Source organism: Limanda limanda, chromosome 16, assembly GCF_963576545.1.
Source record: "Limanda limanda chromosome 16, fLimLim1.1, whole genome shotgun sequence".
Taxonomy (NCBI): Eukaryota; Metazoa; Chordata; class Actinopteri; order Pleuronectiformes; family Pleuronectidae; genus Limanda; species Limanda limanda.
The window spans coordinates 535160-546431 of record NC_083651.1 but is presented as its reverse complement, the minus strand read 5'-3'; the positions used below and the strand labels follow the sequence as shown (position 1 = coordinate 546431).

The 11272-nt window shown below is 50.1% G+C and overlaps 1 protein-coding gene across 1 annotated transcript; it reads right to left on the bottom strand.

Annotated features, from left to right (window-relative positions):
* Positions 1-245: 245 nt before the first annotated feature.
* On the bottom strand, positions 246-11050 carry LOC133021931 (trichohyalin-like). Its single transcript, XM_061088940.1, has 13 exons — positions 10943-11050; positions 10648-10788; positions 10415-10566; positions 9612-9739; positions 6795-9442; positions 6588-6719; positions 5961-6410; positions 5810-5887; positions 3893-4081; positions 3514-3663; positions 1264-1314; positions 962-1024; positions 246-887 (listed from the first exon to the last, which is right to left on the bottom strand). The coding sequence occupies exons 2-13, from the start codon at positions 10729-10731 to the stop codon at positions 660-662; spliced, it is 4353 nt and encodes a 1450-aa protein (XP_060944923.1). The 5' UTR covers positions 10732-10788; positions 10943-11050; the 3' UTR covers positions 246-659.
* Between the last annotated feature and the right edge of the window lie 222 nt (positions 11051-11272).

Genomic DNA, 11272 nt, shown 5'->3' with positions numbered 1-11272 from the left:
TCACTGGTTCCACACAAACACTAATCATGTGATCAATGATGTGGCTCCTCCTCATTGGACAGTCCAGGCTGTCATCTCTCTTATTACCAGGAGGGGGAGACCAGCTGCCATGGTAACTGACTCCTTGTGGAGCGCCTCCTTCAGGAAGTTTTCAGTATCAACATCTGCCCATGGTGCTAAAGTGCTGTTAGTGCCCCCTGCAGGCTGGGCCTGGCATTACACTCAGTCCAGAAATAAAAAGCTACTTCAGTTTATAACATCTTTATTGAACTTTCAACAATCAGCGCCGACCTTTAACCTTCACGTGAACCAGAAGCAGCTAAGGCTGAGGATCATGGGAAACGTAGTATGTCGAAACAATGTAAACAGAATAGAAATACAAATAGAAAACAATCAAAACTTTCACATGTACACAAAGGGAGCCTCATGTTGCAGGTACACACTCCTGCTGCTTGGCTGCTGATTGGCTGCTGCTTGAACCAGCGTCAGAGACGTGACCTGTGGTTGGACACTTCACTTCCTGTTTCGTGTCCGGTGACACAGATGAAACAGATCATCACTTTAATATCCTCTGAAATATCGATCTGTTTCCATGGTGACAGAACAGCTGACTGCATTTGGCCAAAAGCTTCATTTTGGAGTTTATATTTTTTCAGGCGTTATGATTGGCTGAGCGACATCCTCGGCTCCTCCTCCCTCAGGCTGCGGTCCAATCGCTGTGTCTCAGACTCCAGGACCGATGGGATTGGACTGTGCGTGACGATGGCGAGCGAATCACCGAGGTCGTGTCTTAGGGAGAGCAGCCACTCGCTGTTCCTGGACGACTGCTGGATAAACTCCGCCCTCTGCTGTTGATCCACAGCCAATGAGAGATGGAGCTGACTGACCTGAGGGGAGGAGACTCCGTCAGCATCACCACGACAACTCACAACATCTGAAACTCTTCTTCTGCTGCTCTCACCTGCTCCTCCAGCTCCAGCACTCGACTCCGCAGACGCTCTTCTTCTGTGGTGTCTGTGGACTCCTGAACAAACACACAGAGGTTAACACACACCACACACCACACACACACACCACACACCACACACCACACACCACGCACACACGCACACACGCACGCACACCACACACCACACACCACACACCACACACCACACACCACACACCACACACTACACACTACACACTACACACCACACACCACACACCACACACCACACACTACACACCACACACCACACACCACACACACACACCCCTCACCTGAGACCTGCTGCTTACAATCAGCTGCAGCCTCGATCGCTCGTCCTCCACCTGAAACACACAAATATCAAACACAACGCCTACCTGTGTGTGTGTGTCTCTCAGTGTGTGTGTGTGTACCTGTCTAAGTGTGTCTCTCAGTGTGTGTGTGTGTACCTGTCTCAGTGTGTCTCTCAGTGTGTGTTTACCTGTCTCAGTGTGTCTCTCAGTGTGTGTGTGTGGGTGTGTGTTTACCTGTCTCAGTGTGTCTCTCAGTGTGTGTGTGTTCCTGTCTCAGTGTGTCTCTCAGTGTGTGTGTGTGTTTACCTGTCTCAGTGTGTCTCTCAGTGTGTGTGTGTGGGTGTGTGTTTACCTGTCTCAGTGTGTCTCTCAGTGTGTGTGTGTTCCTGTCTCAGTGTGTCTCTCAGTGTGTGTGTGTGTGTTTACCTGTCTCAGTGTGTCTCTCAGTGTGTGTGTGTGTGTGTGTGTGTGTGTGTGTGTGTGTGTGTGTGTGTGTGTGTGTGTGTGTGTGTGTGTGTACCTGTCTCATTGTGTCTATCAGTGTGTGTGGGTGTGTGTTTACCTGTCTCAGTGTGTCTCTCAGTGTGTGTGTGTTCCTGTCTAAGTGTGTCTCTCAGTGTGTGTGTGTTTACCTGTCTCAGTGTCTCTCTCAGTGTGTGTGTGTTTGTTTACCTGTCTCAGTGTGTCTCTCAGTGTGTGTGTGTACCTGTCTCAGTGTGTCTCTCAGTGTGTGTGTGTTCCAGTCTCAGTGTGTCTCTCAGTGTGTGTGTGTGTGTGTGTGTGTGTGTGTGTGTGTACCTGTCTCAGTGTGTCTCTCAGTGTGTGTTTACCTGTCTCAGTGTGTCTCTCAGTGTGTGTGTGTGTGTGTGTGTACCTGTCTCATTGTGTCTATCAGTGTGTGTGGGTGTGTGTTTACCTGTCTCAGTGTCTCTCTCAGTGTGTGTGTGTTCCAGTCTCAGTGTGTCTCTCAGTGTGTGTGTGTGTGTGTTTACCTGTCTCAGTGTCTCTCTCAGTGTGTGTGTGTTCCAGTCTAAGTGTGTCTCTCAGTGTGTGTGGGTGTGTGTTTACCTGTCTCAGTGTGTCTCTCAGTGTGTGTGTGTTCCAGTCTCAGTGTGTCTCTCAGTGTGTGTGGGTGTGTGTTTACCTGTCTCAGTGTGTCTCTCAGTGTGTGTGTGTTCCAGTCTCAGTGTGTCTCTCAGTGTGTGTGTGTGTGTGTACCTGTCTCAGTGTGTCTCTCAGTGTGTGTGTGTGTTCCTGTCTCAGTGTGTCTCTCAGTGTGTGTGTGTACCTGTCTCAGTGTGTCTCTCAGAGTGTGTGTGTGTGTGTACCTGTCTAAGTGTGTCTCTCAGTGTGTGTGTGTTCCTGTCTAAGTGTGTCTCTCAGTGTGTGTGTGTTCCTGTCTAAGTGTGTCTCTCAGAGTGTGTGTGTTCCTGTCTCGGTGTGTCTCTCAGTGTGTGTGTGTTCCAGTCTCAGTGTGTCTCTCAGTGTGTGTGTGTTCCAGTCTCAGTGTGTCTCTCAGTGTGTGTGTGTGTTTACCTGTCTCAGTGTGTCTCTCAGTGTGTGTGTGTGTGTGTACCTGTCTCAGTGTGTCTCTCAGTGTGTGTGTGTTCCAGTCTCAGTGTGTCTCTCAGTGTGTGTGTGTGTGTGTTTACCTGTCTCAGTGTGTCTCTCAGTGTGTGTGTGTGTGTACCTGTCTCAGTGTGTCTCTCAGTGTGTGTGTGTTCCAGTCTCAGTGTGTCTCTCAGTGTGTGTGTGTGTGTGTGTGTTTACCTGTCTCAGTGTGTCTCTCAGTGTGTGTGTGTGTGTGTTTACCTGTCTCAGTGTGTCTCTCAGTGTGTGTGTGTGTTCCTGTCTCGGTGTGTCTCTCAGTGTGTGTGTGTGTGTGTGTTTACCTGTCTCAGTGTGTCTCTCAGTGTGTGTGTGTGTGTTTACCTGTCTCAGTGTGTCTCTCAGTGTGTGTGTGTGTGTGTTTACCTGTCTCAGTGTGTCTCTCAGTGTGTGTGTGTGTTCCTGTCTCAGTGTCTCTCTCAGTGTGTGTGTGTGTGTGTGTTTACCTGTCTCAGTGTGTCTCTCAGTGTGTGTGTGTGTGTGTGTTTACCTGTCTCAGTGTGTCTCTCAGTGTGTGTGTGTGTGTTTACCTGTCTCAGTGTGTCTCTCAGTGTGTGTGTGTGTTCCTCTCTCGGTGTGTCTCTCAGTGTGTGTGTGTGTGTGTTTACCTGTCTCAGTGTGTCTCTCAGTGTGTGTGTGTACCTGTCTCAGTGTGTCTCTCAGTGTGTGTCTCTCTCTCTTCAGTTTTTCTTTGGTATTTTCCAGATGTGAGTTTTTCTTGTTCAGTCGTTGTTGTTCGAGTTCCAGTTCAGCAACGAGACGCTGGAGGGCAGCGAGTCTGTACCCAACACGCTGCAGACACAGACACACAGACACAGACACACAGACACACACACACAGACACACACACACACACACACACACACACACACACACACACACACACACACACACACACACACACACACACACACACACACACACACACACACACACACACACACACACACACACACACACACACACAGTCAGGTCCACAGGAAAGAGGACGATCACTTGTCAACCAGTTGGAGACACTCACCCCTCCTGAGTTTGGTCCCGCCCCTGAGTTTGGTCCCGCCCCTGAGTTTGGTCCCGCCCCTGAGCTCTGCTCCTGTTGGTGGCTTCTCTCCTTGTAGCCAATCACAGCTGCCTCAGTTCTCTCCAGAGCCAATCGGACTCGATCTCTGTCCGTCTCCAGCTCCTCCGTCCTCTGAGTGAGAGCGTACACCTGAAGACAACATCATTGGGACTTCATCAACACAGAGAAGAAGCTGGGACAATGAGACACTTCACTGAGACCCGTCTCTCTGTCTCAGTGAAACCACACAGTTGACATTGTGTTGGATTCAGTGTCTTCAGGAGTCGTACGGACGGGGCGGTATGGCCTAGGGGGTAGAGTTGGTGTTCTCCAACAAGAAGGTTCAATCCCCACTCTTCCCCATCTGCATGCCGAAGTGTCATTGGCAAGATACTGAACCCCTAAATGGCCCCTCATAAATGTTGAGTGTACTAAAAATGTATGTTCAGCTAAATGACATGTAATGTACGTGTGAACGGAGACGGACCTGGATGACCTGGAATCTTCACTAGTATTTAGTGACATCTAGTGGTGACGTCACGCATTACAACCAACTGAACCCTGAGGACATGAGGACTCTCAAGATGTTTTAACACATGAACTCTGTAAAATGTTGTCCGGACATGTTGTGTGGTTAGTGTTTGTGAAGCAGCAGCAGGTTGTCGGGTACGACTTGTTCAAACACGTGAGGAACATATGAGGAACCCATGACGAACATGTGAGGAAACATGACGAACATGTGAGCAACATATGAGGAAACATGAGGAACATATGAGGAAACATGACGAACATGTGAGGAAACATGAGGAACACGTGAGGAACACGTGAGGAACACGTGAGGAACACATGAGGAACATGTGAGGAAACATGAGGAACACGTGAGGAACACATGAGGAACACGTGAGGAACACGTGAGGAACACGTGAGGAACACATGAAGAACACGTGAGGAACACATGAGGAACACATGAGGAACATGTGAGGAACCCATGACGAACACATGAGGAACATGTGAGGAACACATGAGGAACACATGAAGAACATGTGAGGAACACATGAGGAACACGTGAGGAACACATGAGGAACACGTGAGGAACACATGAGGAACACGTGAGGAACATGTGAGGAACACATGAGGAACACGTGAGGAACATGTGAGGAACACATGACGGACACATGAGGAACACATGACGAACACGTGAGGAACATGTGAGGAACACATGAGGAACACGTGAGGAACATGTGAGGAACACATGACGAACACATGAGGAACATGTGAGGAACCCATGACGAACACATGAGGAACATGTGACGAACACATGAGGAACATGTGAGGAACCCATGACGAACACATGAGGAACATGTGAGGAACACATGAGGAACACATGAAGAACATGTGAGGAACACATGAGGAACACGTGAGGAACACATGAGGAACACGTGAGGAACACATGAGGAACACGTGAGGAACATGTGAGGAACACATGAGGAACACGTGAGGAACATGTGAGGAACACATGACGAACACATGAGGAACACATGAGGAACACGTGAGGAACATGTGAGGAACACATGAGGAACACGTGAGGAACACGTGAGGAACACATGACGAACACATGAGGAACACATGAGGAACACATGAGGAACACGTGAGGAACATGTGAGGAACACATGAGGAACACGTGAGGAACACATGAGGAACACGTGAGGAACACATGAGGAACACGTGAGGAACACATGAGGAACATATCAGTGTTCAGTTCATATCTGGAAACAGCTTCAGTGTAGTTGTGTTATTTAACCTGTGAATATCGAGATAGAAGTTCTTGTAAATGTGATGAGACGTTGACCATCAGCAGCAACTAAACTTTTCTTTCACCTCAGTTTCTCGAAGCATCAGGAGCCTCTTCACCTCCTCCTTCTCCTGCAGCAGAGAAGTGATCTGCTGCTCCTTCTCCTGAGGAAAAGATCAACCATGATAATGAACATCAGCTGTTTCCTCTCTACGGTGTCTTCTGATCACCACTCACCTCCGCTCCTCTCTTCTGGACATCTGTCCTCTTCCTCACCTGTCCATGTCTCTCCTCCTCCAACATGGCCGCCGTGGCTCTGACCCTGCTCTCCTCCACCTCCCTCCTGGCTCTCCACTCCTCCTCCACCTCGTCCTGTCTCTTCTTCACCGTCTGGATTTCTCTCAGCTTCACCCGCTTCTCCTCCTCCATCTCCTCCACTCTGCTCCTCCAACACTCCTCAGCCTTCTCCTTCGCCTGAAGAGCCTCCTCCAGCTCCTCCATCACCTCGCTCCTCCTCCACTCCAGGGCCTTGGTTCTTGCTCTCAGCTCCTCCAGTTGTCCTCTTTCCTTCTCAACCTCCTCCCTCTGTTGCTCCACCTCCTCTATGACCGTCCTCAGGTTCTCCACCTCCTCCTTGTGCTTGTCCTGCAGAACGCTCCTCAGTCGCTCTCCCTCTGCGTGGCTCTCCTGAAGGACACAAAGTGGGACGACATGTAGCGTAGCTTAGCATTACGACTGTCAGGTGAGGACACAGTTAGCTTAGCATAACGATGAGCGCTGACTTAGGTTAATCACTGGGCAACATGTAGCGTAGCTTAGCATAATGACCACGACCTGAAGGACCGGTTGTAGCAGGAGCTGTACCTGCAGGAGCCCTTTGAGCTGGGTCACCTCCTCCACCGCCTCCCTCAGTTCCTCCTTCATCTGCTGCCTCTCCTGCTCCTGCTCCTTCACCTCCTGCTTCGACCGCTCCGCCCTCAGACTCAGGTCACACACCTGAAGCAGAGAGGAGACATGAGCTGTGCTGCAGCGCCTCCTTCAGGAGGATTCTCCTCTTCATCAGGACTGTACCTGACTCTGCATGGAGCTCATGTTCTCCGTCGTCACCTCCACGCTCTGCTGAAGTCCTCTCAGCTCCTCCTGCACCTCCTCCCTCCTCCTCCGCTCCCTCTGCACCTCCTCTCCGAGAGTCCTCACCTCCTCCTCTGTCCTCCGCAGATTCTTCTCGGTCTCCTCCTTCTCTCTTTGTTCTCTTTTCACCTCCTCCATCAGAGTCGTCATCTCCTCCATCCTCCGCATGAGCTCCTTCTGCACCCCCTTCTTCTCCCTCTCTTCCTTTTGTAACTCCTCCAACATCTGCCTCTCTCTCCTCGTCAGCTCCTCTTGTGCTTCCTCCATCTGCCTCAGCTTCTCTTTGGTTTCTTCACTCCTTCTTCGTTCCCTCTGCACCTCCTCTCTCAGAGCCATCATCTCCCTCTCCGTCCTCCTCAGCTTCTCCTCTATCTCCTCCTTCTCTCTTTGGGCCCCTGTTACCTCCTCTCTCCTCCTCCTCAGCTCCTCCGGCGCTCCATCTCTCTCCCTCTGCACCTCCTCCCTCAGAGCTTTCAACTCTTCTCTCCTCCTCATTAGCTCTTTCTGCACCTCCTTCTTTTCCCACTGTTCTTCTTGGACCTCCTCTGTCAGTAAAGACACCTCCCTCTCGCTCCTCTTCAGCTCCTTCTGTATTTCCTCGGTCTGCCTCCACTTCTCAAGGGTCTCCTCCCTCCTTCTTTGCTCCCTCTGGACCTCCTCCTTGAGGACTGTCGCCTCCTCCTGTGCATCTTTCTTCTCTCTTTGTTCTCTTTTCACCACCTCCCTCAGCGCTGTCACCTCCCTCTCTGTCTTCCTCAGCTCCTCTGTCAACCCTGTCTTCTCCTCCTCTAGCTGTCTGACTCTGATCCTCCCTCGCTCCTCCACAAGGAGGTGCTTATCTCTCTCTTTCTCCACTTTCTCCGCTCGCTCCTCTTTGGTCTTCCTCACTTCATCTTCTAGCTTTCTTTTCTCCTCCTCTTTACTTCTCAGCACCTCCCTCTGTCCCTCCATTTCTTTTAAGCTCTCTTTCAGTTTATCCTCAAACCTCCTTTTCTCCTCCTTCACATTCTGCAGCTCCTTTTCCTCGACCTCTCTCCCCTCCTGCATCACCCTTAGTCTGTTCTCCATCCTCCTCTTCTCCTCCCTCTCCTCCTCCCACTCCACCTCTACCTCCCTCACTTTCTCCTCCAGTCTCCTTTTCTCCTCCCTCGTCCTCCTCTTTTCCTCCCTTTCTTCCTCCTGTTCCTCTTCCACCTCCCTCAATTTCTCCTCTAGTCTCCTCTTCTCCTTATCCAACTCCATCAGCTCGATGTCCATCCTCCTTCTCCTTTCCTCTCTCTCTCTCCTCTCCTCCTCTCTTTCTTTCTTCTCCTCCTCCCTCTCCTCTATCAGCTGTTGCACCTCCTCCTCTCGTTCTTTCAGAAGACAACTGATCTTTGATGACTCCCTGGTACTCAGCTCTACCTTCTCCATCCACTCCTTCACCTCCTCTTCTAGCCTGTTGTTTACCTCCTTGCCCTCTCTCTCTCTCCTCCTCACTCCATCGGACTCGGAATGAGCCTCCTTCAGCTCTTTGACCAACAGGGAGATCCTTTCATCTTTTTCTCCTCCCTCCTTTCTCTCCTCCTCCAGAATATCTCGTGTTTCTCTCAGCAGGATCTCCAGCCGCTCCTCTCTCTCCTGCATCAGCTTCAGTTTCTCCTTCACCTCCTCTCGCTCCCTCGATCCCTCCTCCTCCCGCTCCTCCAACAGCCTCAGTCGCTCCTTCAGCTCCTCTACTTCCTCCTCCCTCTCTCTCACGGCGTTCATCTGTCGTTCCAGGCTGCACTCCTTCCGCTGCACCTCCTCCTTCACCTCCTCACACTCCTCCTTTGCCACATTCAGCCTCACCCTCAGAAGCTCCATCTCCCCCACCTTCTCCTTCAGCGTCTCCGACAGTCCTCCTACAGCTTCCTCCTTCTCCTCTTTCAATCTCTCATTCTTTTTGCTCTCCTCCTCTCTGTCCCTCTTCACCTCCTCCACTCTGCCCCTCAGTCTCTCAACCTCCTCTCTCTCTCCCTCCTCTCGTTTTCTCAGTGTGTTGATCTCCTCTTCCACTTCTTTCACTCTCATCCTGCATCTCTCCACCTCCCCCTCTCTCTCGTCCTTCTCTCTTTCTAATCTCTCCAGCCGGTCACACAGGTCCTCGATCTCTCTCCTCCTCTCCTCCCTCTTCACCTCCTCCTCTCTCAAACTCAGTTCTGTCTTCTTCACCTCCTCCTCCAGGTTCTCCCTCTCTCTCTCTGCTCGCTGTATTCTCTCCATCATCTGGCTGATTTGCATATCCCTCTCCATCACCTCCCTCGTCAGTCTCTCCACCTCCCTCTGTCTCTCCTCCTTTTCCTCAGTCAATCCCTCTTTGCGCCTCCTCAGGGCCTCCACCTCTCCATCCCTCGTCCCCAACTCCTCATTCAGACCTTCCCTTTCTCTTTGCCAGGCCTCTCTCTCATTCTTTCCCTCTTCCTTCTCTTCCGTCCTTGTTCTCCTCAGCTCCTCCACCTCCTCTGTCAGTCGTTCCATCTTCTCTTTCAGCGCCTCACTCTCCTCCTCGCACCTTTCTCTCTTGGTTGTCACTTCCTCCAGCTCCTCTCTCAGACACGCCACCTCTCCTTTAGAAAGACAAAACGAGTTATACTCCTCATTTCACTACGGTCACACACACACACACACACACACACACACACACACACACACACACACACACACACACACACACACACACACACACACACACACACACACACACACACACACACACACACACACACACACACTCACCCTGCAGGGTGTGTTTGACGTCCTGCACAGTCTGAACGTGTGTGATCAGCTGACCTCTGTCGACCTCTGACTGCGACAGCTGCTTCTGCTGCTGAGCGAGCTGCTGATGGAGAGACACCGACAGAGACCTAGAGAGAGAGAGAGCGAGAGAGAGAGAGAGAGAGAGAGAGAGAGAGAGAGAGAGAGAGAGAGATCTTTAACATGGTGAGACATCCTCTGTCCTTAACCCTCAACAAGTCAGGACAATGAAATGATAAATGATTTCTTATTTTTTTTATAGTTTTAAAGTTGAATTTAACAGTTTACTCCCTTAAATAACAGGCAAATATTTGTGAAATTACGATACATTTGTGAACGTATTTTAACAATAAATATGTGTATTTCTATTTGTTTTTTTTTGTAAAAAAACAGAAATATCGTGGGTTTTCACAGTTACAGTAATTTCATGTTATTTTACATTTGACATGTAAAATCACAGTCTCTTTTTGAAAATTGAATGGTATTTTAAAAATACAGAGTAAGTAAAGTTCTGTTATATAACGTGTTTTTTTTACAGTGAAACCCTTTTAACAGGTGAAGACACGTAGAAACCTCAGAGAGACACATGTGAGGATCCGTCTCCCAGGACGACACAAGTGACACAGATGTGTAGAGGAGAACATCATCAGGAGAAAGGTTTCTACAGCAATGATGAGGGGAAACATGTTGAAGGACAACTGAAGGTCAAGTATCTGAGGAGAAATGCTACATGTGGAGCAGTCCTGCTGATAAAGAGCTTGTTCCCTCTTCATGTGAGTCAGTACCTGAGCTCCATCAGCACCTGGTCCTCCTGCTGCCTCCTGCTCTCTCTCTCCTGGTCCTCCTGCTCTCTCTTCCTCTCCTCCTCTCTCGCCCGCTGCAGCTGCTCCTGCGCCTCCTGCAGCTCGGCACACACAGATGAACACCGAGAGGACATCTGAGGACCACACACTTCATTCATCAGACATGTGTACAGGTGTAACTGAGTCACATGATAACTCCTCCTCCTCATCTCTACCTCCTCCTGCTGTCGTGCAACCTTCTCTCTCTCCTCCATCAGGGAGGCCAACTCTCTCTCCTTCTCCTCCATTAGTCTCTCCATCTGTGACCCTCTTGCTCTCAGCTGATGACTGTGTCGGCCTCCTCCTCCTTGTGAGCTCTGAACAGAAACAGATCAAAGTTGTAAGATTTACATTTAGATTAAATAGTTTATATTTGAGATTACAAATATTTCTGTTCTGGAATAAAGACTTTTTTACATTAATGAAAGGTTGATATTTGAAAGTGTTTGCTTGTGTGATGGTGGAACTCACCTCAGTTTGCTGCAGTCGCTGTTCAGGGTCTTGACCTGTTTGTGCAGAGAGCTGACCTCTGACCTCAGAGCGTGCAGCTGTGATTGGCTGTCTGACAGCTCACACTCCAGCTGCCAACACAAACATGAACACAGGTCAGGAGAGAGGGAGAGAGAGAGAGAGAGAGAGAGGGAGAGAGAGGGGGAGAGAGAGAGAGAGAGAGAGAGAGAGAGAGAGAGAGAGAGAGAGAGAGAGGAGAGAGGAGAGAGAGAGAGAGAGAGAGAGAGGAGAGGGAGAGAGAGAGAGAGAGAGGGGAGAGGAGAGGAGAGAGACAGAGAGAGAGAGGGAGAG